At 69.8% G+C, this 25,013-nt stretch overlaps 7 protein-coding genes across 7 annotated transcripts in view; 3 read left to right on the top strand and 4 right to left on the bottom strand.

Moving 5' to 3' along the window:
* Positions 1-5,093, bottom strand: part of CHLNCDRAFT_144569 (hypothetical protein) — a gene marked incomplete at both ends in the record, with an annotated part of 6,761 nt that extends 1,668 nt beyond the window's left edge. The window contains 18 exons of the mRNA XM_005848938.1: positions 4-46; positions 244-319; positions 558-622; positions 878-1,008; positions 1,226-1,351; positions 1,584-1,634; positions 1,817-1,891; positions 2,058-2,111; positions 2,302-2,357; positions 2,702-2,789; positions 3,077-3,232; positions 3,472-3,539; positions 3,691-3,787; positions 4,051-4,175; positions 4,318-4,361; positions 4,575-4,708; positions 4,810-4,932; positions 5,079-5,093. Coding sequence (XP_005849000.1) covers positions 4-46; positions 244-319; positions 558-622; positions 878-1,008; positions 1,226-1,351; positions 1,584-1,634; positions 1,817-1,891; positions 2,058-2,111; positions 2,302-2,357; positions 2,702-2,789; positions 3,077-3,232; positions 3,472-3,539; positions 3,691-3,787; positions 4,051-4,175; positions 4,318-4,361; positions 4,575-4,708; positions 4,810-4,932; positions 5,079-5,093 — 1,527 coding nt within the window. The remainder of the gene's footprint in view (positions 1-3; positions 47-243; positions 320-557; positions 623-877; positions 1,009-1,225; positions 1,352-1,583; positions 1,635-1,816; positions 1,892-2,057; positions 2,112-2,301; positions 2,358-2,701; positions 2,790-3,076; positions 3,233-3,471; positions 3,540-3,690; positions 3,788-4,050; positions 4,176-4,317; positions 4,362-4,574; positions 4,709-4,809; positions 4,933-5,078) is intronic.
* Positions 5,094-6,288: 1,195 nt separating this feature from the next.
* CHLNCDRAFT_144570 (hypothetical protein) lies at positions 6,289-8,676 on the top strand (the record flags this gene model as incomplete). Its single annotated transcript, XM_005848722.1, has 5 exons — positions 6,289-6,326; positions 6,475-7,518; positions 7,741-7,878; positions 8,168-8,290; positions 8,583-8,676. 5 exons carry the CDS (start codon positions 6,289-6,291, stop codon positions 8,674-8,676), a joined length of 1,437 nt encoding a protein of 478 aa, XP_005848784.1.
* A 349-nt stretch (positions 8,677-9,025) lies between these two features.
* On the bottom strand, positions 9,026-11,428 carry CHLNCDRAFT_144571 (hypothetical protein; the record flags this gene model as incomplete). The annotated part of the gene is made up of 7 exons (XM_005848939.1): positions 9,026-9,689; positions 9,845-9,925; positions 10,105-10,184; positions 10,348-10,409; positions 10,603-11,087; positions 11,215-11,326; positions 11,404-11,428. The coding sequence occupies 7 exons, from the start codon at positions 11,426-11,428 to the stop codon at positions 9,026-9,028; spliced, it is 1,509 nt and encodes a 502-aa protein (XP_005849001.1).
* A 219-nt stretch (positions 11,429-11,647) lies between these two features.
* Positions 11,648-13,874, top strand: CHLNCDRAFT_144572 (hypothetical protein; the record flags this gene model as incomplete). The annotated part of the gene is made up of 6 exons (XM_005848723.1): positions 11,648-11,701; positions 11,962-12,227; positions 12,558-12,709; positions 13,045-13,167; positions 13,398-13,483; positions 13,797-13,874. The coding sequence occupies 6 exons, from the start codon at positions 11,648-11,650 to the stop codon at positions 13,872-13,874; spliced, it is 759 nt and encodes a 252-aa protein (XP_005848785.1).
* Positions 13,875-14,695: 821 nt separating this feature from the next.
* On the bottom strand, positions 14,696-16,922 carry CHLNCDRAFT_144573 (hypothetical protein; the record flags this gene model as incomplete). The annotated part of the gene is made up of 7 exons (XM_005848940.1): positions 14,696-14,752; positions 14,988-15,071; positions 15,249-15,377; positions 15,598-15,702; positions 16,000-16,118; positions 16,358-16,385; positions 16,890-16,922. The coding sequence occupies 7 exons, from the start codon at positions 16,920-16,922 to the stop codon at positions 14,696-14,698; spliced, it is 555 nt and encodes a 184-aa protein (XP_005849002.1).
* Positions 16,923-17,115: 193 nt separating this feature from the next.
* CHLNCDRAFT_144574 (hypothetical protein) lies at positions 17,116-18,152 on the top strand (the record flags this gene model as incomplete). The annotated part of the gene is made up of 4 exons (XM_005848724.1): positions 17,116-17,228; positions 17,363-17,429; positions 17,606-17,848; positions 18,060-18,152. The coding sequence occupies 4 exons, from the start codon at positions 17,116-17,118 to the stop codon at positions 18,150-18,152; spliced, it is 516 nt and encodes a 171-aa protein (XP_005848786.1).
* Positions 18,153-20,196: 2,044 nt separating this feature from the next.
* Positions 20,197-24,400, bottom strand: CHLNCDRAFT_144576 (hypothetical protein; the record flags this gene model as incomplete). The annotated part of the gene is made up of 12 exons (XM_005848941.1): positions 20,197-20,859; positions 21,006-21,091; positions 21,305-21,395; positions 21,668-21,766; positions 21,975-22,076; positions 22,215-22,331; positions 22,535-22,600; positions 22,804-22,956; positions 23,194-23,245; positions 23,423-23,507; positions 23,706-23,823; positions 24,164-24,400. The coding sequence occupies 12 exons, from the start codon at positions 24,398-24,400 to the stop codon at positions 20,197-20,199; spliced, it is 1,869 nt and encodes a 622-aa protein (XP_005849003.1).
* Positions 24,401-25,013: the final 613 nt, after the last annotated feature.

The raw sequence follows: 25,013 nt of genomic DNA on the forward strand, positions 1-25,013 counted from the left end.
CACCAGCTCATCCTCCTCCTGCAGCGGCGCCTCCGGGTCGGCCACCCTGCAGCAGGCGCAGCGGGCAGCAGCGCAGCAGGCGCGGCACGCTGGGGCGGCGGCCGGCGAGGCAGGGGGCCGGCGCACACGCCAGCGCACGCAGCACACTCCCGGCAGCACCCAGGTGCGCGGCATGCCCAGCGCAGCGCAGGCAACACCGCTCTGGCGGCCGCAGCGGGCTGGCCGGCCGCCTCCCGTCCTCACCTCCGCCCACATTCGAAGTACAGACGGTGTAGTGCCGGGTCGGGGGTGCGCTCCGGCAGCAGCTGCTCCAGGTCGCCTGCAGCAGCAGGGGAGGCAGGTGGCGAGCCGCCTGTGTGTGAGCCTGCCAGGGGCCTGCCAGGTGGAAAGCAACCCAGGCGGGCGCGCAGGGCAGCACAGGGCGGCGTCCCAGTGCGGGTGTGGCGACCAGGAGGGGGGGACGTCAGCTGCGCAGGGTGGCACAGGGAGGCAGCAGCCAGCTTCTAGCAGCGGCGACCGTGTGCAGCGCGAGGCCTGCGGCGTGGCCCTTGCCCCACCTTGCCCCAGGCTCATGCTGGCCACCAGCGCCGCGGCAGCCTCCACCTGCGCCTCGCTGGGCTCCCTGCACCGCAGGCGAGGCAAGGCGAGACGAGAGGCACGCCAAGCACAGCAGCGCACAGTTGGACCCTGCCTCGTCCCCGGGCCCTGGCCCCGCTCCGCAGCCTGAGCTGCCCCTGCCCTGCCCTCTCCCTGCCTGCCTGCCTGCCCCTCGGCTAGGGTCCCCCCTGCCTTGGTACCGTTTGTACTGTGTGTACCGTTTGTACCGTTTGCGGTCGCCCGCGAGCCGAGCCCGCCGCCGCCGCGACCACCCACCCACCAGCTCTTCTTGGTGAAGGAGGGGAAGCGGTAGTCTCGCAAGTCCTCCATAAAGGGAAGGGCGTTGAGCAGCAGGTGGGGCGCTGACGTGGCGCCAGCTGGCACCGGCGACGCCAGGAACAGCTCGGGGCGCTGCTCATGGGCAGGGGGCGGGGAAGTGCCGGCGAGGCGGGTGTGCCGTGTGGCCGAGCGGGGCGCTGCTGGGATGCGCTGCGCCAGAGGCTGGCGGAAGCGGCGCGCTGCCCTGGCCAAGCAACGTGCCTGCGGCAGGCTCCTGTCACCAACCATGCAGCCACCCCGCCACCCTGCCCATCCAAGACAAGCCGCCCCACCGCCCCATCAGCCTCACCGAGTAAGCCTTGGCCACCCATCTCAGGATGGCCTTCTGGCGCTGCCGCCGCATGCCCGCCACCAGCGCTGCCATCGCCACGCAGCTGGCCTGGCTGGCCTTGTCCGCCACCACCACATCACACTTCTGCAGGCGCACAGGCAGGCAGGCAGGCAGGCAGGCAGGCGGGTGGGCGGGCAGGCAGGCAGGCATATGGGCGGGCAGGCGAGGGTGGAGGTAAGCAGCGGCAGGCCGGGCCGCAGCGGCGGCAGCACAGGCTGCATATGCGGGAGGAGAGGCAAGGCAGGCGCTGGCGGGGCCTGCTGTGCGTGGCGTTGCGGTGCTGGCAGCTGCGGTACAGGCGGTGGCTGGTGCGTACCGCCATGTACAGGTGGCGAGGTATCGCGTCCTCGGGCAGGAACCCTATCAGCTGCAGGGGCGCATGCGGGGCACTGCCATATTGCTGCGGGGGGTCCTGGCAAAATGGCGCGGGCAGGCGGGGCAGCGCAGCACGGTACCAGCAACAGCGTCTGCAGGCCAGCCGACCGTGCCGCTGTGCACGCTGTGCACGCTGTGCACGCTGTGCTCCCTGCCAACCCAGCAGGCGCCTACCTTCATCCCTCTCTCAGTCGGGAAGGCAAGGTCCCGCCTCTGGTCGGCTTCAAACGGTACCAGGTTGATTCCGTACTGCAGGCAGTACAGTGGGGCAGAAGGGTCGGCAGCGCCCACCCTGCCAGCACCAGGCGCAGGCGATCGGGCAAGCCCTGGCACAGAGGCGCACACCGCAGCCAGGCACACATGTGTTCATATGGCCGCCAGGACAGCTGGGCTGGCGCCCCGCCCGGCTGCTCACCCGGTAGGCACTGGCCACCTCTTGCTCCGGCACCTCCTCGGGGCCGTGCTCCTCCTGGGGCAGGAGCAGGGGAGAGGCGGCGGCACATCTCATGATGAGCAGCAGCAGCAGCATGGACCAGTAGCATGCGAGGGATGGCGGGCTGGCAGCCGCACGCGCGGCGCCTGGGCTTGCAGGCAGGCGCAGCGGCGCGGCGGCGGGCATGCGTGGTACCATCAGTACCAGCAGTCCCGCCGATACCCACCTGATCCACGTAATAGTACTCTCGCCCCCGCGGCACACCCGTGTCGACACCCTCCACTGCAGGCAGGCAGGCAGGCGGGTGGGCAGGCAGGCGGGAAGGCAGGCAGGCAGGCAGGCAGGCGGGTGGGCAGGCAGGCCAGCAGGCAGACAGGCTGGCCGGCAGGCAGGCCGGCAGGCAGGTAGGCCCACTCTCTGGGGCGGCAGGACAGAGATGGATGCGGCTGGGCAGGCTGAGGCCGGCGGGAACTACAGCAGCCGCTGGCGGTCGCTGCCACCAACACCTCCACACCGCACCCGGCACCACCCCCTCCACCATCCTGCCTGCAGATGCCCCTCCCTCACCCCCACACAGTCCTCCTCAGCCTCAGCCTCAGCCTCAGCCCCACACCCCGCCGACTCACGTGCCGCCTCCACCACCCCCTCCACCACCGTGCTCTCCCGCCCGGCTGCCGGGAATTTCTCCTTGTCCGCCTTGCCCGCCGTCTTGACCTGCAGGGCGGGGCAGGCCCGGCGCGGGCACGGCAACTCGGCTGCGTGTTCAATGGCAGCGCGGGAGACATGCAGGCACGCGCAGACACCCAAGCCCTGCACACACGCATGCGCGCGCGCGCACACGCACACGCACACGCACACGCACACGCACACGCACACGCACACGCACACGCACACGCACACGCACACGCACACGCACACGCACACGCACACGCACACGCACACGCACACGCACACAAGCATACAAGCCAGCTGTACAAGCCAGCTGTACAAGCCAGCTGTACAAGCCAGCTGTACAAGCCAGCTGTCCCTGCCTTGATGTTGAGCTTGGTACCGATGGACAGAACTCCAGAGTAGTAGGCTCGCGCCAGCACCTCGTGGGCGGGGAAGGCGCCGGTGAGGGCCAGGGCCGAAGAGAAGTGGCGCTCGCGGTGGGAGAGCTGCGGATAGGGCAGGGGAGCGGGGAGAAGGCAGGGATGGGGGGAGGCCGGGGCGCGGGCGGGCAGCGGTAACCAGGAGCCGCATTGGAGCATGGCAGCAGGGGCGTGCATTGCAGCGATGGTGGGGAGGCGCAAGCATGCAGCCGTCGTGCGTGTGCCAGGAGGCGCCGAGCGGGAGGCAGCAGGGCCACGCGGCGGCGGCGGCGGCGGCGGCGATGGGCAGCCGGCAGCCGGCGCACCTCCTGGCAGATGGCGGCGACCTGGTTGAGGTTGTACGTCTTGTCCTGCTCGTACCGCTCATCGTCCTCTGCAGTACATTAGTACAGTACCATGCACCATCCAGGCAGTGCAGTGTCACCAGCAGCGGGGACTAGGACTAAGCCCGGGATGGCAGGCGGGGCGCGCGATGTGCAGCGAGGGACGGGAGGCGAGGAGGCATGCCGGCAGCTGGCGCCCACCCGGCACATCCAGCAGCAGCACGTCCAGGAAGATTCCCTGGTGCTGCAGCCCCTCCGCCAGGCAGCTGGTCAGGGCGTCATCAGGGTCATCCTGAGCCTGCAGGGGGGAGAGGGGCGGCGGGGTCGAAGTGGGAGGGGCAGGGGCAGGGTGGAGGAGGAGGTGGGAGGTGGGGCTGTGGTGTCGCACTGATGCAGAGGCGCGCAGCCACCTCTCACGGTTTTGTCGGCCGTCCCACCCAGCAGGGCAGCCCACCCAGCGCAACCCACCCAGCTGGCCGCGCAGGTAGAAGGACCCCATACATACAACACATTGCCCGGCAGCGGCAGCCCACCCACCCACAGACCCACCCACCTACCCACCCGGCTGCACAGGTTGGTCACCAGCACGATGCGCTTGGCGGAGGCGGCCTCACGCTCCTGCACCAGCACCGCCGCCGCCACCGCCAGAGCCTCCTTGAAGTCCGACCGCCCCTGGCCGCCTTGCACTGCGGGCGTGGGGGGGCATGGCATGGCAGGTGTGGGTAGGGCGGGTGGTAGGTGGCTAGTCTGACTGGGATGCCAGCAGTGCGGCAGGTGCAAGCCCTCTGGCTGGCCGGCCGGCGGGCCAGCTGGCTGGCCGGCTCTCACGGGTGTGCAGGGTCTTGATGTAGCTGGCCTCCGGCGGGGCCAGGCTGCAGCAGGGGAAGCAGGGAGGGCACGGCGCGGCGGCGGCGACAGCGCTGAGCCTGCGGGTCGGCAGAGGCGCAGGCGCCTCCCAACAGCGTCGCAGGCAGGCTGCGGAGCAGGCCTGTGTGCAATCCCCTCCCTGGAGGACCCGCAAGTTGCAAAAACTCGAGACAGCACTGATCACAATCACACAGGAGCTGCCCGCCGCCGCGGCTCACTCGTGTGCCTCCACGATGTGCGCATACTCCCCCTCCCCGCCCTCCTCCATCGCCGACTTGGTGTGCTCCCGGTTGTCCGTCTTGCTGGTCCCAAACAGCAGCAGGCACACCTCGTCCTTCACCTTGTGCAGCATCTGCGGCGGCAGGGGGTGCAGGCCGGCCCTTGACAGCTGCAGGGGTATCGGCTGCGGCCGGGAGTCGGCACGCCAGCCAGGCCGGCGCCTCGAGCCGGCACTGCAGGCGTCGGCCTGGCCCGCCTGCTTGCCTTTTGGGTCATGAAGTCGCCGGCGGCGCGGGCGGCGTGGGCCACGTGGGGGTGCATGCGGGGCCCCACATCCAGCAGAAACACCACAGACTCCTGGGAGGGAGGCAGGCAGGGCGGGCGTGGCGGTGAGGGCAGCGCGGCGGCGAGGCGGGTGGCGGGGAGCTGCGGGCAAGCGACCTGGGCCTGCACTTGCTGCGGGGTTGCAAGGGCAAATTGCCTGCGCGTGCCGAGAGACCCACCCGCTTGTTGGACATGCCGGCAGGGGCCCAAGCTGGCACAGCCGTCCCCTGAGCCTGCCTTTAGGCTCTCTGTAAGTCGGGGATCACCGATTCACAGCCCAGGCGCGCCTGGTGCTCCTGGGAGGCGCCGATCACTCGTGTTGCCGTCAAGGCAGGGTGGAATGCTTCCTGGCAACCCGCAATGCGATCAAAACTGCACAGCCTGCAGTCCTGCAGCAATGGAACGAGAAATGAAGGCAGGCAGGAAGTGCCTGCGGAGCGTGCTGCGGTTTTGGGAGAGGCTGCATCCCATGCCGCACGCGGCCAAGCCACTACGTTGATTGGTCTATCAGGGGCAGAGCCTCCGATTTCGTGGAGCAGCCGCCAGTGCCTCCTCATTGCCATCAGCGTTCCTCCCGGGGAAGTCGCCCCGTGCCTCCTCAGTTGCCACACTCGCGACCGCGACCCCACCCAATGGCCGCCGCCAGCCGCCCATCCCAGGAATTGTTCGAGGAGCAGGCGCAGCGCCGCAGGCGTCCCTCCCGAGCAGCGCAGCCTGGGCCTCTCCGCCTCTGAGGAGTCTGAAGAGTCTGAGCGGCTGTGCCAGGAAGGAAGTCAGCTAGGTGCACCTGCCGCTGTACAGCCGGGCCCATGGCTGCCGTGGCGCCCCCAGCGCTCGAGTAGCGTGCGGCCTTGGCGCCGCGCTGACCCTGGTGGGGACGGCAGTGTACAAGTGACCTTGTCGGCGACCCAAGACGACCACCTGCAAGCTTGTGCAAGGCTGCATCGGGTGGCCTTCCCGACATGTTGCAGCTGGTGGGTGCACGGGTGCCGCTGGCCCATGGCAGCGCCCCGGAGGCAGCGCTGGAGAGGCTAAAGTCGCCGCCCACTGCGGATCTGGACGCACAGCTGTTGCTGGATGTGGGAGGGGAGTTTACAGGATTGGTTTAATCATGGCAGTCAGCCAGCAGCAGTGCCGCGCATGAGGCCCTGCGGGGGTGCGGCTGGTGGCGGTGCGATGGACCCATTCATGCCCTCTGGCCTCCTGCGCGCTGTAGCACTGTTGATGCAGCATTGTTAATGCCCGTCCAGACACGTTTTTAAGTGCAACAGGCCACCACCCGCTCCTTCGCGATTCGCCTTCTGCTCGGGCGCCCCCCTGCGGCCATGTGCTTCGCTTGATTGGCCTCTTATCTCGGCCAGCAACTCTCGGAAGCGAGCACACGCCGCCATGGCAAACCAGGGGGCTGCGCGCACCCGGCTCGCAACGTGCGAACCCCTTTCCTGGCTTGTTTACCGGTGTTTCCAGCCACCCGATGCTTCCCTGATGGCGATGCAGAGACGGGCGCTCCCTAGCTGTCGTGCGCCTTCTCCACCGCCGCGCCGTCGCCGCCTGCCTGCTCGTCCCTGTGTGCAGGCGGGAGTCGTTCTTTGGCGGCCCTCTATCCACCAGGGACCAGAGCAAGGCGCCCGGATGGAAGGCCTTTGTGAAGCCTGCTCCAGAGCCCAAGGCCAACGCGCCTCGAGCCGGTGGCGGCGCCAAGGCCGGCAAGGCCTCCGCTGCGCCCCGCCAGCAAGCCCCGCCGCAGCCAGACCCCGGCCAGCAACGCGTGGAGAAGCTGAAGCAGCGGCGGGACTTTAGCGCGCTGGGCAGCGACGAGGCGCCACCTCCTGCACCTGCCCCTCGCAGGCCCGCCGCCGGCGGGCAGCAGACGGCGGCGGGCCCGCCGCCGCGGCAGCGCTCTGCTGCGTTCGACGGCGGGATTGCGGCGCAGCGGCCGCGGGGGCAGCAGCATGGCGGCGCAGGCTCCTCGCAGCCGCAGCAGCGGCAGAAGGTGAAGACGCGGCGGGCGGCGGGCGGCGGTGGCGGCAAGAAAGCGGTGGCGGCTCGAGGGATGGCTGTGGAGGTGACTGCTGTGGGCAAGGGGCGCAAGCAGCTGGCCAGCGAGGCCCTGAGGCAGCGGGTGGGCGAGATGATGGCGGGCCACAGCGCTGGTGGGGCGCGTGCGGCGGCGGCGGCAGGGTTGGGCTCCCCGTCGGGCAGCGGCACGGCCGGCGCCGGCGCCGGCGGCAGCACCGCAGCGGCGGCCGCCGCTCGTGCCGCCCGGGAGGCCGCCGGGGCCAAGTCGGTGATGAGAAACAAGCAGTACCAGACAGCACACGGCATGCAGACCCTACAGCTGGTAAGCCGCGCGCCGGGGCAGGCGGCGCGGCGTGGCGGCGCCGCCGTGGCCGCCGTGCGCCCGGCCGGCAGCGGCCAGGGCCGCGCAGCCAGCGGCCAGAGCCCCGGCAGCGTGGGCAAGGGGCCGCGGCCCGCCACGGGGGCCGGCGCGCCGCGCGCCATGCAGCGCGGGGCGGCGGGGGCGGGCGCGGCGGGGCGGGCGCAGCTGCGGGGCGCCTTCTACGACGGTCAGCAGCCGCCGGCGGCGCTGGAGGCGCGCATGCAGTACAACAAGCGCAGGTGGGTTGAGGGTGGGCTGCGTACTGTTTAGTACATGTGTGCGATGTGTGGTGATGTGTATGTGGGAAACAAGGTGCTGATCATGTCTTCTGCGCCCCTGCCTGCTCCCACCAACCCGCCTGCGCTGTGTTTCTGCCGCCGCCCTCCACGCGGCCGACCCACTTGCTGCCCGCCCGCAACCGTCCCCCTGCCCGCATGCCTCCCACCCTCCTCCTCCTGCAGGCTGTCGCTCGACTCTGGCGGCGACCTGGATTCCTTCATAGCCAGCGACGAGGAGGAAGGGGAGGAGGGGTATGCGGAGGGCGACGGCGGCGAGGTGGAGCAGGACTGGCGCGCGGCGCTGAGGGAGGCCACTGGCGGGTGGGTGCCTGCGGTGCATGCCGCGGGCCTGCCGAGGGCAGGGGACTGGGGGCTGCCTGGCGCAGGGGTCGTCCTGAGCTGCGCCGAGCTGCAACCGCGCCCGCTGCCCTCGCACAATGATGCAGCTGCTCTATGCTCTCCGTTCCGGGGTGGCTGAGCCTCCCGGGGCGGCTGAGCCTCCCGGGGCGGCCCTCAAACCCCTCCCGCACACAGGCCCTTGCGCCGGTTGCCCCCACCCCACCACCGCCACACACACATGCACGCACCACCACCGCCCGCCCGCCCGCAGCTACGACCCCTCCAAGTTTGCCGCCATCGACCGGCAGGCTGACCGAGACATGGAGGCGGCCTACGGGCAGATACAGGCGGAGGAGCGGCGCGCGGCGCGCATCGCACGCGCAGAGGACGAACGGTGCGTCTGCCTGGCGTGGGTGGCAGCACGGGTGGCGGGGCTCACCAGGCTGCAGCGTGGCGGGGGTGGCAGCAAGGGTGGCAGCAGTGTGCCAGCGTGGCGGCGCGGCAGGGGCAGGGCTGTGCCGCCGTGCTGCTTGGGGCGCGGGGGCGCCCGCTGTGGCGCGCCCCTACCTGGGCACGCGGCGGTTGGTGGGTGTGGGTGGGTGCGGTCCACGCGCACCCAGACACACGCTGCCAACACCCCCGCTCCCTGACCCGCGCCGCATGCGCCTGCCCTTCGCCTGCCGCAGCGAGGCGGAGCGAGAGGCTCTGCGGGAGGCGGCCAAGCGGGAGCGCAAGCGCCAGAAGCGCAGCGGCGCCGCCGCGTTTGTGGACGACGACTGAAACGCGGCCTGCCTGCGCCGCGCCCCTGCAGCTAGCGCACAGCCGCCAGTTGGCCCTCTGGTGGCATCTGGAAACTGCTCGGTTCGCTCCGCACCTCCCCCCTGTCAATTCAGCACTGCTTTTCTACACTCTTCCCTATTTGATTGTCCCCGCCACCTTGCGCTGTATGCACAGCCTCCCTCGCTGGCGCCGGGCGATAGCCAGGCACACAGGAGCTCGTGGGCAAGGCCTGGCAAGCAGCAAGCGCAGCATGGCGGCAGGCACGGCACGGCGCTGGGCTGGCAGCCGCCGCCGCTGGGCTGCAAGCCCTCGCCAGACACCTCGGCTGCCTGAACGCAGCTGGCTCAGCTCAGAAGTCGTTGTCGCCCTGCATGTTGCTGCGGCGCGCAGGGCTGGCCAGCGGGCTGTCCAGGCTCAGCACGTCCGCGCCGCCGCCCTCGCCGCCGCCCGCCCTGCCCCGCAGCATCGCGTTGGCGCTGCCCGTGGCGCGCCGCGCGCTGCCGGGGCGCTGGCTGCCGCCGCTGGAGGGGCCGCCGCGGGGCGCCGTGATGAGGGAGGCTCCGCCAAAGGTCACCTTGCTGCCCTCCTGGGGCCTTCCGGGCGAGGTGTCGCCGCCGGCGGCCCCTGCCACATCCGAAGAGCCGCCGCTGGCCAGGCTGAGCCTGCTGGCGCCGCCCTTGGAGGCAGCAGTGCCCCCCCGGCTCCCCGCCGCTCCTCCGCCGCCGCCCCCGCTCTCCTCATCCGACAGCAGCTGCAGGTCCAGCGCGGCGGCCGACCTTCCCGGGGAGCCTCCCGCTGCGCGCACCCCGCCGCCGGCGCCGGCGCCGCCGTTGCCACCGCCCAGGCACGGCAGCGCCTTGAGCCCCCAGCCACCCGGCACCGCCGCCTCGCTGTCGTCACTATCCAGCCCGTCTGCCGGCTCGGCCCCAGGCGTGTTGGGGCTGCCGTTCTGGTCTCCCTGCAGCAGGCGCAGCTCCTCCGCCGCCACCTGGCGCTGGATGCGGCGCAGCTGCCTGCGGGCAGGGCAGCGCAATTATTTGGCGCTCAGCAAAGCTGTGGGGCGCTGCCTGCGGGCATAGTCCAGCACTCATGCCTCCTGTGCTTCCACACACACAAACACACACGCGCACACCCCAACGCTGCTGCCGCGGCCAAGCCGCCTGCTCACTTGTCGGCCTCCTCGGCCTCCGCCTGCCGCTCTGCAGCATACGCGTCCAGCGACCCCTCCAGCCACTCCAGGTTGCGGAACCTGCAGGGCAGGTGGCGGGGCTACAGCAGGGCTATCCCAAACACACTCTGTGCCGCATACGGTTCTGCCCCATCCGCCGAAAGTACCTCTTCCTGCGGCCTGGCAGGGCACCAGCATGCACCTGTCGCCGCCCATCTGTGCACGTACCGCTGTACTGCCGGTACTGTACCGGCACCCACCTATGCAGGTACTGCTGGTACAGCCCCGCCAGCTCAGCCTCCAGCGCTTCCGCCTCCGCCGAGAAGGCGGGCTTGACCGCCTGCAGCCAGCGCCGTGCCACACCACACCTCCGCACACTGTTGTTCATCCTCAGCTCTGCTGTCCTCAGGAACAGGCAGCAGCAGCAGCAGCGCTTCCAAGTCGCCATGATGCAGTGCGCAGCAGCAGCGGCGGCGCCATGCCCAGCTGCAGCCCATGCAGACCTGCAGGGAGTCCAGGCGGCGCTCGAGGCGGTCGAGCTCCACGTGCCGCTTCTCCACACGGGCTGCGCCGCACACAGAGCCACACACGTACACATGATTGAGTGGCAATAACGCGCATTGAGCACCAGGCACGGTGCCTGGAAGCAGGCTTTGGGATCCAGCTGGATTGGATGCACGAGGTGCCTCCCCCTGTAGAGGCTGCTATCTTCCAGGGCCCCAGCCCGCCCAGCCTGGAAGCCCCGGGAAGCAGCGCACCTTCGAGCAACGCCACCTCCTGCCCCAGCGCCGCCACCGCCGGCTCCAGCTGCGCCTTCTGCTGGCGGGCCGCCGCCAGGGCCGCCCGCAGCTCGGCTTCCATGCCATCCACATCTGTGGTGGCAGCCAGTGCCGCGCGGGCGCCCGCAGCCGCTGCCGGCGCCGCCGCCAGCGCTGCCACCAGCTGCGCGGCGCTGGCGCCGATGCGTTGCGACAGCTCATTCAGTTGCGGCCGGTCCAGCTCAGGCAGGGGTGGCAGGTTGGCGGGCGTGGCGGCAGGCGGAGCTAACTCTGCCGCCGCCTGCGCCAGGCTGGCCGCCAGGCGGCGCAGCTCGCGTACCGCGCCGCCGCCTGCGCGGTACAGGCGGCGCAGGTGCAGGCGGATGCGGGTGCGGGAGTACAGCTGGCTGCCCAGGGCTGACAGGAAGGCCACCCGCTTGGCCTCGCTGCTATAGTCGCGAGGCACGGCAAGGTCGGGCGCCGCCCTGCGAAGACAGGCAGGGTTGAGCCGGCAGCGGTCGGCGGTGCGCGGTGCGCGGGACTTTTTGCTAGCTCAGCATCGGCCCAGCAGCAGCCCCTGGGCTGTGCAGCGCTGCCCCATCGGCTACACACCTCTGGCACAGCCAGGCCGTGCAGTCAGCAACCCAGTCAAAGGCCTGCTGGGTGCCGAGCGTTGGCGGGGGCTTGGGCGTGTGTCCCAGCTCCAGCAGCTCCGACAGCAGCCCTGCACGCAGTGGCGTGGCAGCTGCGCTGGGCGCCCAGCACAGCAGAAGCGAACCATGCCATCCCCGTTGAACGCACCCTGAACATCGGCCTCTTGCGACATGGTGCTGTGCGCGACCAATCGGGCGTGTCGACTGCGCTGCAGCAGCGAGGAACGGCCCAGAGGGCAAGAGGCTGGGAGCGCAGTATTGCCGTCCCGCGCTCTCACTTTGGCTGCAGCGCCCCAGCCAGCACGGCATTCCTCCGATTGGGCTCTGCATTGCTGCACACTGGCGCGAGCTCGGAGCGCGTCTGCAGTTCCCAGTTGTGCTTGATCAGCCAGATGAGCGCCGAGGAGCAGGCAAAGACGGAGGTGGCACCTGATGAGGAGCCCAAGGTGCTGAGGGGCATCGCTGCGGCGCCTGCCGGCTCCATCGCTCCCCCGCCCGCCATGCACACCATCACTGGCTTCACTGGCTGGCCCAGCCGCCGTCCCGCCCTTGCACGGTCAAGGACCGAGGCAGCAGCGGCGATGGGCCCTGCCGCCGGTGGGGGGCAGCAGCGGGGGCTTGGACGCTAGAAGCCGCGGCCGCTCACGCCCCACCCGCCGCTCCTGTGTCTCACGTGGGAAATCACCTCTCCCGCCCACCCCCGCAGGCCGCCTCCCCCACCCCGATCTTCGGCGCCTCGTCCACCTTTGGCGGCACCGGCTTCGGCGGCTTTGCGGCGGGCGGCGGCGGCTTTGCGGCCAAGGCCGCCGCCGGCGAGGGCGGCGAGGGCGGCGACGCCGCGGCCGCCGAGGGCGGCGAGGAGGAGGATGGGGCCGGCGAGGAGGAGTGCAAGGCGGAGTTCAAGCCCATTGTGCAGCTAGACGAGGTGGAGGTCAGCACGGGGGAGGAGGAGGAGGAGGCGCTCTTTGACGCGTGAGTGAGCGGCGGGGCCAGGAGCTGCCGCCCCTCGCTGGTGGCCGGACACATTGAAAGCGGTTGCCCTGTGGGAGGCCTCTAGGGCCCGGGCGCTTGCTGGGTGGGGGGTGGGCCTTCCGGCTTTGGCAGCCGGGAGGGCCAGCGTCACCCAGGGGGTGCGCTGCGGGGTGGAGCGGGTGCCGTGCAGCTGCCGCGCCTCGCCCGCCGCCCCGGCAGCCGTCGGCGGTGTGGTCCGCACCCGCCCGGCCCGCGCCCCGATGCCGCATGCCGCACCGCCGCTCAGGCCGCCGCCCGCACCGCTGCCCGTGCCGGACTCCCGTACCGCAGCAAGTGCAAGCTGTACCGGTACGACAACGACGCCGGCGAGTGGAAGGAGCGGGGCGTGGGCCAGGGCCGCATCCTGCAGCACAAGGAGAACAAGAAGATCCGCTTCCTCATGCGACAGGACAAGACGCTCAAGATCCGGGGCAACCACATCAGTGAGCGCTGGCCGCCAGCTGGGTGCCGGATGGGTGCCGGCTGGGTGCTGGCTGAGTGCTGGTGGCTGGGTGCTGGTGGCCACTGCTGGATGGGTGCCGTATGGGTGCTGGCTGGGTGCTGGCTGAGTGCTGCTGCCTGGGTGCTGGCTGGCTGCTGGCTGGCCGCTGCCGGCTGCTGCTGAGGAGCGGGAGGGGCTGCTTGGCTCAAGAGCAGAGCAGGCTTGGGGGCTGCTGGCTGCCACTCCCCGGCCCCTCGGCAGTGTGGCAGGGTTCCCTCCCGCTGCCGGCAGCGTAAGCATCCCGCACACCCCACCCCCCGCCCCCACCCCCCGCAGTCATGCCGGGCACCAAAGTGCAGGAGCACGGCGGCAGCGACAAGGCCATGGTGTGGTCCTGCGTCGACTTTGCCGACGAGTCGCAGCGCATGGAGCTGTTCTGCATACGCTTCGCCTCGCCGGGTGCGCACCCCTGCTCGCGTGCGCCCGCCCGCCGTGGCCTGCGCCTGGGCGGCCCAGGCGTGTGACGCGCGCCCCGAGGATGCAGCAGGCAGCCCAGGGCGCTGCGCGCGGCGGCGTTGTGCTGCCGCCGCCCACCGCGGCGCTGTTTGCTGCAAACAGGCCCCGTCCCCGCGCGCCTGAACGCAGCCTGACCCCATGTTCTTTCCTCCCCTCCCCCCCGCGCCCCGCAGAGCGCGCGCAGCAGTTCCAGGCGGCCTACCACGAGGCTGGAAAGAAGATGGAGGCGCTCATCGGCACCCCCGGCTTTGCAGAGGAGGTGCGCCACATGCCGCGGCCGCCCCCCGGCACGACCTGCATGCCCCTTCCGCCAGGCTTCTTGGATGGATGCCCGGGCTGTGGGGCAGCCCCGGCGGCGCGTGCTGGGATGCGGTGCAGCCGTGGCGCCCCGCAGCTGATGGGGGGCTCCGGCCCGGCTGCTGGGCGCAGCTCAACGCGCGGCGGCTGCGGCACCTGTGCCAGCCTCGCCCCCTCCGCTGCCCGCTATGCACACGGCCTGCCATCCGCCGATCCGCCCGCCATGCTCAATGCTCTATTCGTTATACCCCTGCCACCCTGCCTGGGCGTTGCAGAGCGAGGACAAGAAGGCGGTTGATGAGCTGGCGGGGGAGGTGGAGGCAAAGGCGACGGTGGAGGACAAGGCAGAGTGACTCAAGCGGTTGGTTGGTCCTCCCGCCTACGGCGGGAGCGAAACCGAGCACCTGCCAGTTGCCCACGCAGTGGCGGCAGCAGCAGCAGCCACTTGAGTGCGCAGAGTGCCAGCCACTGTTGATATGCCTCAGCTGTGCTGCGCTGCCCGGCATGTGAAAGCCCCCACATTGCCAGCGTTGTCATTACAGATGGGCCTTGTTGTGGTGTGCCAAGGCAGCATTGCTTGCAAGGCAGCATTGCTTGCTTTGGAAACACGGTGCTTTGGAAAGGGCGAAACCGGTGCAGTATGTGATCTGAGGGGCGGTAAGAGGCAGGCAGCAGGGGTCGGCTCAATGAATCAATGTGTGTGCCTGGAACGGTAGGCGGCAGTGCGGGTTGCGAAAATTGAATGGGTAGTGGCACACGGGGGATGCGGTACGGTCAAAAATGGCGTCAGCGGCGGCGGCAAAGGGCCCGCCAGGGGGCAGCCGCACGCAGACAATGCGGCCGGGGGTCGGCCTGATGAAAGGAAAAGTGATGCACAGTGGGGGCCCTCTGTGGGGCGAAGAATGGAAAGTTTCCTCCACCGGCACGGTCTGGCAGGTGGAGCAACACTGATGGACAGGGGGGTGGCACAAATGGACACAGGGCGGGGGGCGGCTCTCCCCCCCCTTGATTGTCGAAAAGCTGGCCCCATGCGAGAAGAACAGGGGGAAATAATGCTGCAGGCGGCCGTGACTGTACAGGACACGAGTGCTGCCAAGCGGCATCCAAGCGGGGCGCCCGCGGGAGCGGTGGTGCCGTGCGGGCGCAGGCGCCAGGCCGCTGGGCGGTTTGGCGCTCACATGCTGCCGCTGTGCCACTGCAGGATGCTGTCGCTGCCGTCATTGTCAATCGCCTGCAGGTAGGCAGGCAGCGGGTGATGGGGAGGGGCACCGCCGCCACACGCAGGGTCAAGAGGGGCACTGCCGCAGCGTGCAGGGTCCAGGCGTGCATGCGTGTGCGGTTTGGGTGGGTGTGGGGGTGCGCAGAGCCCAGCACCTTGCTGCCGCCACGAACAGGCTGAGCCGGCCTACACCGGCAGCGTGCATGCCTGCGCTGGCAGCAGCGCCGCCGCCGCCACCCCGCCTCACCAGTGTCCAAAACATGTCGGTGCGCGTGACGATGCCCACGCAGCGCCCGGCAGGGTCCACCACAGGCAGCCGGTCCAGATCATTCTGCGGGGCAGGGCGGGCAGGGCAGGCGGGGCGCGGCGGTGAGGCGGGCGCGGGCCTCTGGACGCCGGCGGCAGGGGGGCCGCGGTGCAGCAGGCGGCATACAGGGCTGCGGGCCCAGCCCCAACACACACACACACACACACACACATCCGCTCACACCCCCAGCCCGGCTCCCACCTGCAGCATCAGCGCCGCTGCGGCGGGGATGGCGTCCCTGAGGCGCACCGCCACCACGGCGGCGGTCATGGCGTCCCGCACGGCGGCGCCGCCCCGGCGGAAGTCGCTCTTCGAGATGATGCCCACTAGCTGCAGGCGGTGTTTGGAAAGGAAGGGGGCACAAGGAGGAGAGGAGCGTCAGGTGGGGGCAGGGCGAGAGGCTGGGGGAGGGCGTGGGCTGAGGAGGGAGGCCCCCGCGTGGCGGAGCGTGGGCGGCCAGGCAGGGCGCAGGAGCTGGTGCATGGCAACTTGAGGGCAGGCAGGCAGCGGGGTAACACAGGCCGGCAGCAGGTGGCCCCGCCCCGCACACCTTGCCGCCGCGGTCGACCACCGGCATGCCGCCGATGCCGTGCTGCTTGCAGGCGGCCCGCGCCTGCTGCAGCGGCGTGTCGGGGGTGGTGGTGATCACGTTTGCCTGCAGGGGGCGGCGCGGCCGGGCGGTCTGGGCAGGCTGGGCTGCGTATGGCCCGCCCACGCACGACCACGTCCCACCGCCGGCGGCTTCTCCCTGCCGCCTGTGCCTAGAAAAGAAGCTCCACGCAGCTGCTGGTCCCCGAGCCGGCCTCCGCACCACCAGCCTCAGCCGCGCCTGGCGGGGTGTGGGGCAGCCGCGGGCCAGGGCGCCGTGCCGGCCGCTGGGCATCGCTGGTTCACCCACCCCTCCTGGGACCACCACGCCGTCACGCCTGCGTTCAAGTGGCCAGCCTCCCACCTGCATGATGTCCTCCACATGCTTCCACAGAGAGGTCAGCTCGGTCAGCTCCGCGCCGCGGGCGAAGAACTTGAAGACGTCGTCGCTGGAGGCAAGCGCCTCGCAGGTGTCCCACTCGCCTGCGGGGGGGGGGGCGGCGGGAGGGTGCTGGCCATTCTTGCATGCTTTTCTGCAAAATTTCATGCTTTTCTCAACTTGGTTAAATGCTGGTAGGGTGTAGAGCGCGCGTGCGCGACGGGGAAGGGCAGGCGAGGCCACAGCAGAGCCGGCGCGCGGCTGCGTGGCGGCGGCGGGAGGCGCCCTCGCCCGAAAACCCTGACGCTGCCCAGGACGGCGGCGGGCCGCCCCCAGGCCTCACCAGAGAACAGCGGGTGGAAGGCCGTTTGCTCGGGCAGCACAGGCCGCGCTATCGCGTGATTCCTCCGCCCCGGTTGAGTTTGGCGGGGCGGAGCGGGGCGGCCGTTGGAGGCGCAAGGGAGCCTGGAGAGGCTGCAGCAGGCAGGCATCGGTCCCAGGGAGGGCGGGACCCACGGGGTGGAATTGTGGCACCGGCAGGCCCGGTGGTGTCGGAGTGGCTGCTGGCGCGGTTGCAGCCGGTGGTTTCGGCAGCACGTCAAAAGGCTACTGTGGAAGAGCATGAGCAGGCGTTTTCAGAGGCCCACAACGCCTGCATGAAATGCTACGCTGCGACATCTGCGCCACGCCGCCCCTCGCCAGGGCGCAAAGCCAGACATCCGCCGATAGGGGTCGTTGCCTTGCATGATCTGCAATTTCATCAGGCTCTGCCGCACCCTCTGTGCTGCTGGGTACCTGTCTGGAGACCCTCAGAAGCTGCGCCGGTGCGCGTCCGCTGCCTGCGCTGCCGGCAGGTGTGCGGCCCCACAACAGACCGGGTTTGGGGACACATGCCAGGTCCACGACATCCTTCCACTGCTCCTACAGATCCAAATCCATGCATGCCGGATCCGAGTCTTTGTGGGTCTTGTCGCTATGGCCTCTCCCCGCCCCGACATGCCGCTTGCCGACACGCGGTGCCAGGCGGGCGCAGCATGCCGCTTGGCAAGAAGCAAACCCCTTTGGACGCAGTCACGGACACATTCACCCTCCCCACGGCACATGGATTCAACGGGAGCGGCCACGGCCCTCGCGGCGGTCGCTGCGGCAGGGGTCTTCGAGGGCGTCGCGCTGTTCCTGTCTGCTGCCGACCCTGTGCCATCTTACAACGACCCGTGAGTCGATCGGACAGGCAATGGGGGCGCGGGTGGCTGCGCACGAGATGGGTTCTCACTGGCGGCGCCGCCGCCGCCGGCAGCGGCCGGCGCCTCCTCCAGCCCACGCCTGCCGCCCTCTCTGCGTGGCGCAGGAGCCAGGATGCCAAGGAGCTGCTGCGCGGATGGCGCCGCATGTTCCCGGAGGCAAAGGCCTTCCAGGTGCAGCCGCCGCCGCAAGCACGAGGCCGCCGCCGCCGCCGCCGCCTGAGCCGTGCAACATCTGTCGCCTGGTGTCTCACACGCCAGCAGGACACTGTGGCCCTCCCGCAGTCCAGCAGCCCCTATCTAAGCACTCCATGCGCCTCCCGTGCTTCTTCCTCCTCTCTGTGCCTCAGATCAAAGTGATCGCGCTGGGCACAGCCGCCGCCGCCACCACGGCCTGGGGCCTGCGCGACGGCAGCCCCCGCGCCGCCGCCGCCTTTGGCCTCGCCGCCGCCGCCAACGTGGCCATCGTGGCGCACACGATGAGGAACATGATGCCGCTGAACAACCACCTGATGGCGGCGGGGGAGGCGGAGAAGGAGGGGGACGCCAGCATCGCCGCCAAGCTGCAGCAGGCGCGTACAGGGTTGGGTCGTGTGTGTGTGGGGGGGGGGCAGCACGGCTGCCCGTTGCGCGGCGGCGGCAGACGCAGCGGCTTTGCAGCGGCGGAGGCGGAAGCATTGCCGCCAATCGTCAAGGTCAGGAGGCGTGTAGGAGGTGCACTGCTTGTGCGCCGATGGAGCAGGCACAGAGCGCTGCGCAGGGAAGCTGACCCGCATGTGTTGTCGCCACCCTGCGCTGGCGCAGTGGGGCAGGCTGCACAGCCTGCGCACGGCGCTGGGGGCGGTGGCGCTGGGGGCCTCCCTGTATGGCGCCCACTCCCTGCTGACCAGCAAGTGAAGGCGGCTGGGGCGGCGGCTGGGGCCCGAGAAATCCGGGAGAGTGAGCGGCACCCCTGTGGAGCCTGGCCGCCGCGGAGCCAGCAGGCAGCAGGCAGCAGGCAGCAGTGTGGCTGCAGGGCCAGCTCCTGGCTTTACTGTCCTTCCTTGCTGTGTCGGCATTCACAAGAGGAGGAAAGTATGTATCATTGCATGTAGCGCTAGTGGCATGTGCGGTTGAGTGTGGCGTATGCATGACATTGGGGATGAATGAAAGAAAGGGACATGTTCAGGAGAGGGTTGCTGGACAGGACGGATAGGAGTGTTGCAATGGTTGATTGGATGGACCGGGGGGCAGTACTAGTCGCAGCCGCAGTGTACATGGTACAGGAGGGCAGAGCGCCGGCTGGGGACAGAGCGCAGAGGGCCGGCGCTGGCGCACGGAAGGCAATGGTGGTAAGGTGGGCTGCCGAGGGTGGGTACAGGCCGGTAGGGAGGCAGGCGGTACAGGGAAGCACAGGCATGGTAGGACAGGCGTAGAGCAAGTGATGGGATGGGAGGCAGGGGTACGGGGTAGTAGATGTGACTGAGGAGGGACAGTGAATACACAATACTCGGATGGAAACAGAGGACTACTGAAGAGCGGGCAAGCGCTCGGCATGCGTGGGTGGTGGGTGGGCGGTGGCAAGGGCGCGGCAGCGGCTCCTGGGTGCTGCATGCTCCCTGGGCTCATGATCTGGGGACAGGAGCAGTGGCAGGACTTTCTAGTGCCACTCGGGCACCTCCACGTCAAACTCGTAGCCGGCGGTGGAACCCGCGGCGCTGGCGCCGGCGCCCCCAACCCAGCCCGTGGCGGCCGCGGTGCTGGCGGCAGCGGCCGCCGTGAAGAAGCTCGCAGAGCCTGCATGCCAGGGGCGCGGAGCTGGAGGGCTGATGCGCATGGGTGGAAGAAGCGACAGGGCTGGGCTGGCCAGCTGGCAGCAGCCTGGCTGGGCGTGGCGCCCAACCAACCCTTGGCAAATCTCGCGAGAGGCAGGCACCCTTGCGCAGCTTGCCGTAGGCGGCGCTCATCTCCATGCTCCTCTGGCTGCGCAGTCCCACGATCTTGCGGAAGGAGACTGGGCGCCGGGGGAGCTGCAGCTGCGGCAGGCCATCAGGCTTGGAAGGGGCCAGCTGGCCATTGGCGGGGTGCATCGCCGGGGGAGCCGCCACTGTGTGCGCCACGGTGCCCGAGGCGTGCGCCACGACGTGTGTGGAGATGTGCTGGGCGGTGTGGCGCACCATGTGGGCGACAAAGTGGGCGTGGGTCATGGTGGGTTCGTGGAGAGAGCGGTAGCGGTGGTGCAATGCCCAGAGGAGGAGAGTGAGGGGCGGACTGAATGATCGCGAGCAATGAGAGGGTTTTAATTTTCGCCCTGCACTCTGCTTTCCTGCCCGCCGCCGACCGCCAGCTGGCCAGCTGGCGGCGCCGCAGGGAGTGCAACCTGTCCCTGGACGTCGATGCAAGGCCCTGGAACCCCGACCAGGGCCTTCGACTGCCACGCGTCCACTTTTGAGAGGCTGGCGCAGGGTGGGCATGCGCAGATGGCCGGCAGCGAGGGAAACGCGCTGCGGCCTGCCTCGAGCCCCCGATCGACTCTACCTGCCCGGGTGACAGCATGATCGCCAACGATGCCTGCCGACAGTGCACCATGCCACCAACGACCTGCCAAGTGGCGGGCGCCGCGCTGCCTGCCGTGCGCTGCCGCGGTGGTGCGCCAATTGCGAACATCGCCGGCTTGCATCAGGTATTGTCACAGGTGAAGCGAGAAGGAAGCGGATTGGAAGCCCATGGCATGAGCACAGGAGGGTTGTTGCAACAAGGAGGCACGGCGAGAGGGGATGCCCACGACGTCGGCGCCGATGAAAACGCCGCAAACACAGCTTTGCTCTCTGATTATTAGTCTGGAGGAGGCTGATCAAATATTCGAAAAAATGCCACGAAAGGAAGCAAGCCAGATGGGAGGCGCCGCCGGCCAGAGCAACGGAGCATTGCCCGCCACCGCTGGGCCGCCCGCCTCAGCACCTCAGCACGGCGGCGTGGCTGGCCCCGGGCTCCGCAGCAGCAGCAGGCGCTCCAGGTGCTGCACCGCAAACACCACGTCCCTCACCGCCGCTGGGGCCGCCAGCTGTGCCTCCGTCAGGCATGGGCTGGGAGCGGGGCCAGGCGGTGCAGGCGTGGGCCCGGCGTCCGGCGGCCGTCGCTGCTGCGGCTGATCACCGCCGCCGCCGCCATCGCCGCTGCCGCTACTGCCGCGAGATGCCAGGCTGGGGAGCTCTATCGTGCAGCTGATGAGCCTAGGAGCAGGGCCCATGGCCGCCTGTGCCTGCGGTGTCTGCGGCTGCTGCTGCTGCGGCTGCTGCTGCGCCCCGCCAGACCACGCAGCCTCAAGCTGCTCCGTGGTTGTCGTGGTCGCGCCGCTGCCGCCCGCGCCCGGCAGCGTCGACGCCGAGCTGTTGACCGGCCGCCGGCGCCAGCTGCCCGCGCCTCCGCCGCTGGTGCCACTGCCGCTTGCTGCGCTCCTGCGGGTGGAGATGCGCTGCAGGTGTGCCACGCTGGTGGCCCGCAAGGAGCGGAAGGTCTCTGTGTCGGCCACCTTCTTGGCGCCCTTGACCATCACGTGGCTGGCCGCCACAATGCACAGCGCGATGCCGATGCTGGCGCCCAGCAGCATCCACAGCCCAGACACCTGCGTCGCAAGGGCGCAGGCAGGCGGCGGGGAGATGCGCGTGCGAGTGTGGGGGGTGGGAGGCGGGCACGCGGATGCATGGCTGCACACCAAACAGCCCCACAACCAAGGCAGCCTCGCCGCAGCCTCGCCTGCGCAAACGACACCCGTTGCGTCTCCTGCTGCACCCCCGTCGTCTTGCACGCGGGCTGCGGGGGCTGGATGTACTGCTTGAACATCGACTCCATGTCACCTGCGACACCAGCGGGCGGGGCGAGAAAGGCAGTGGGCGAGGATGGGTGGGCAGAGAGGCAGGCAGCGGCAACGGCAATAGCTGCGCTCGTTGGCATGCTCGAGCTGGGCAGGGCATGGAGGGGGTGGGCATGCTCCGCCTCATGCTCGCTCATCCGGCCCAGCTGCAACCGCATGCATGCGGCGCATCCGCCCGCTCCCCGCGGGCGCCCACCCGACTTCTGGATGCTTATGAGGATGTCGTTGTATGCTTTGAGCAGCCCCGGCTCGTCAAAGTTGGAAGGGAAGGCCACGGCGCCATAGTACTGCCAGCAGGACGATGGGGCGGGTCGGGCAGGCAGGGAGACGCACTGGGCACGGCCGCGCCGGTGGAACCGCCAGGGCACTGCAGAGGCCGCTGCGCTGCTGTCGGCTGCGCAGCCCACCCTGCCGCTCCCCTGCGGCCCATCCCCGGCTGCCCGCCTGTGCATCTGCCAGCCCGGCCTGCGACTTCCCGACAGGACGCCGGCAAGCAGCACGCACACCCAGCCCAGCCCAGCCCCTCCACCAACCAGCATGCAGCCCAGCCCGGGCGCACCTCCTGGAAAATGCCGCCCACAGTCATGAGGTCGCAGGTGGCAGCTGCCCCGTAGTCAAGCACGTAGCTGTCCAGTACCAGGGGATCGTAGGTGCCGTTCTGCAGCAAGGCAGCGTTGGCTTGGCGGGTGAGAACAAACAGCAGAGCAGGGCAGCGAGAGCGGTGCAAGGGCGGAGGGCCGGCGTCCGGAAGCAGCTTGAGGGAGGCGGGCCGAGGCGGGCTGACTGGTGCCGGCGCAGCGCAGCGTGCAAGGCACGGCACGGCACGGTCGGCCCCGGCGCCGTGCAGGCGGCGAGCATGGCCCCACCTTGACCGCCTCAAACATGGCCAGCTGGTCTTCCTCGGTATCCCAGGGCAGCCCCGTGGCTATGACCCCCCGCCGCGCCAGATCCCCGAGATACTCGGAATCCTGCTAGGCGGCAGGCACGGGGAGGTGCATGAGGACTAGCAATCTATGTGTTGTCTGTGGGTGTGGGTGCGGTGGTGACGGTTGCACAGGGCAGGTGGCCGTCTGGCGCAGGGCAGGCCTGCGCTGGTCGACACTCACATCCCAGGTGACCACCCGCTTGCCGGGCAGGTCCTGATACCCTGTGATGCGGGTCTGCATGAGGCTGGCGGTGAGGTTGGCGGAGGTGTTGGCGGTGTAGATGGCAACCATGATAAGCTGCAGGCGGTCAGGCAGGCAGGAGAGGGGAGCAGGGAGGCGCAGAGCAGGGGAGGGTTGGACAGGCCGGGCGGGGAGACGGCAATCTGAAGACACGCACACCACAAAGAGGCAACCCCGCCTCGTAATTGCGGCACTCACGCTGGCCCCCAGCGCTGCCTGCTGCCTGCCTGCCACTGGCAGCTGCCTGCCTGCCAGCTCACCATCATGAAGGCAAAGATCATGATGACCAGGTTGGTTGCCAGCGAGCGGCCGCTCATGTCGCGGGCCTGCAGCAGCGCGGGAGGCGGGGAGGCACGCACTCGGGCAGGCGAAGTGGCGCCAGCACATGCCGCATGGGTGGGGCCTCCTCCCAGTGCCCCCACCCACGCTGCCCCCCGAAGGAGCCAGCAAGCAGCCGCGGCCGCTTCCAGCCAACCGGGCAGGCAGCGCGCCGGCGCGCCTGCATGGGCCGCCCCAGCGCCGTCCACACGTGCTCCTGCAGGTCCTCTGCTTTAAAGTCGGCCCGCGTGGGGCGGCGCTGCGGCTTGGCCCACGGCTCCAGCAGCCACAGCACGACGCCCACCCCCACGCAGGTCAGCACCAGCGCCACCCACAGGCTCCACTCAAACGACTCCATGAACACCTGCAGGGCGGCGGAGCGGTGCACACGTGCTTGTGCGTTTGCATGTTTGAAGGGTGGTACCACCCTTCCAGCACACCGGTGGGTGGGCGGTGAGGGGTTGCGGTGGCGGTGAGGAAGCAGGGCAAGCCCGCAGCCGGGGAGGCAGCCACAGCCAGGACGGGCAGAGGCACAGCGAGGCAGCCAAGCCCCAGCGGCACGGCCCAGGGGCGGGCGCCCATCCCGCTCCCCGCCTCTCACCCAGTAGTCCACCCCCGCCTGCGTGGTGGAAACCATGACGCTGTAGCCCGCGCTGCAAGGAGCAGGTGCGGCGGCAGGCAGGGCAGGCAGGGACGGATGGACCCGCGGCACGCTCGCGGTGGGAAGCAACACAAGCCATGGCCCTGCGGGCGAGCAAGACGCCCAAGCTGGGCTGCCACGCCCCCCCTGCCCCCTCTACAGCGCTCCCCGCAACACGCCCGCCCCCCACCTGAGAGTGGGGTAGGTGAAGACGTAGCCGGCCTGCAGGGTGAGCGGGGTGACGCCGATGGCGGCCGGGCTGACGTCGCACACGCCTGCGGGGTGGCGCGCACAGTGCACAGGCGTCAGGGAGGGCGCGCAGAGCAGGGATGGCCTGCATGCGAGCGCCTGCCATCTCCCCATCCGCCTGCGCGCCTCCTCCTGTGACAGCCCGCTGCCGCAGGCATCCTCTGGCGCGTGCCACACAAATCGGCCGCGCATGCTGCATGTCGCCGGCTGCTGCAGCGCCTCACCATCCCCGGCAGCCAGGTGGCCGAGCATGGCATCGTAATCCTCCCAGCAGGTCCAGTTGAGCCTGTTCTCTGCCCACCCCAGCTGCGCCGCCACGCGCCGGAAGAGCACCACCTCATACTGCAGGCCAGCAGGGTGCCCACTCAATCTAAGGTGCCTGAGCCGGAACCTGCGCTGCACCCGACTTCTCTCCAGATCACCCTACCAGCCGTCGGCTGGCCTGCCACCAGGCGGCCACGCCACTCACCCCATCAAAGTCGGAAGGGTCCCGCCCAGAGCAGTAGACGACTGCGGGACAGGCGGGCGGTGCGCAGGAGTGGCGGCAGCGTCAAGCGGGCAGGCTGGCGCGCTGGCAGGCTGGGGCAGCTGCAGGTCATGAGGCGCAGGTCCTGTGCTGCTGGAACCCTGCTGTGAGCGCTTGCCAGTCAGCCTGATGGTGCCTGTGCCAAACCGACGCTACCAGCCGCGGGGCGAGCCACCAGTGGTTGCTGGCGGCGGTAGGTGGCCGGCGGCGGCACGCGGCCCACTCGCCTGGCACGGTCTCCGCGGTGCACACGTTGATGATGCGGTCGCCCCAATAGGCGGGTTCTACCGGCTGTGGTTCGGGCTGCGCCTCTGGGCCCACGAGCAGTTCGTCGCCCGCTGCCCAGGCCAGCGAGCAGGCCAGGAGCAGCAGGCGTTGTAGAGCGCCGGGCATGCTGCCGGAGGTCCAGGCTAGTAGGAACAGGCCAGTCCTGCGCTGGCCATTCTCCGACCGGTCACCACGGCTGAAACCAACAGGCACCAGTTGGAATCTGAGCTGAGGAGGCCTGGCGCATCAGGAGGGGAGGACGCCGCTGCAGGTACGCCGGCCGCTGGAGGAAAGGGGAGGCCGAGCCAACTCAGCGGCGAGCGGGACGGCAGCATGGCGGCCACACGACTGCGCCATGGTGTGCGCAGAGCCACAGGGTGATTGAAGATCGATTTGGGGAAGCCAGGTGGGTCCTCCAGCTCAGATAGTGGAGCGGCAGAGTGCGCACAGGCAGCCCTGTGTCGTGCAAGGGCTGCCTGCAGGGCGGCAGCGGGGACTTGTCCTCTGCCAGTAGCGGAAGCTGCCACGGAAGCTGATGTCTGGTTCAAACAGAAGACATGGTGGCAACACTGTATGCTGCTTGCACAGCCACAACTCCTGGCATTCCCACAGGCTGTCACCTGAGCTGCGGCACTGGTTGCAGTCATGCAGACGCCAAGTGTGGCAAAGCCTTCACTCCAGCTGCAGGGGCTGCCTGTACCATCCTTTGCCTCCAGCTGCTCCCACGCATCGGTCACCG

This window comes from Chlorella variabilis (assembly GCF_000147415.1).
Source record: "Chlorella variabilis unplaced genomic scaffold CHLNCscaffold_7, whole genome shotgun sequence".
Classification (NCBI taxonomy): domain Eukaryota; kingdom Viridiplantae; phylum Chlorophyta; class Trebouxiophyceae; order Chlorellales; family Chlorellaceae; genus Chlorella; species Chlorella variabilis.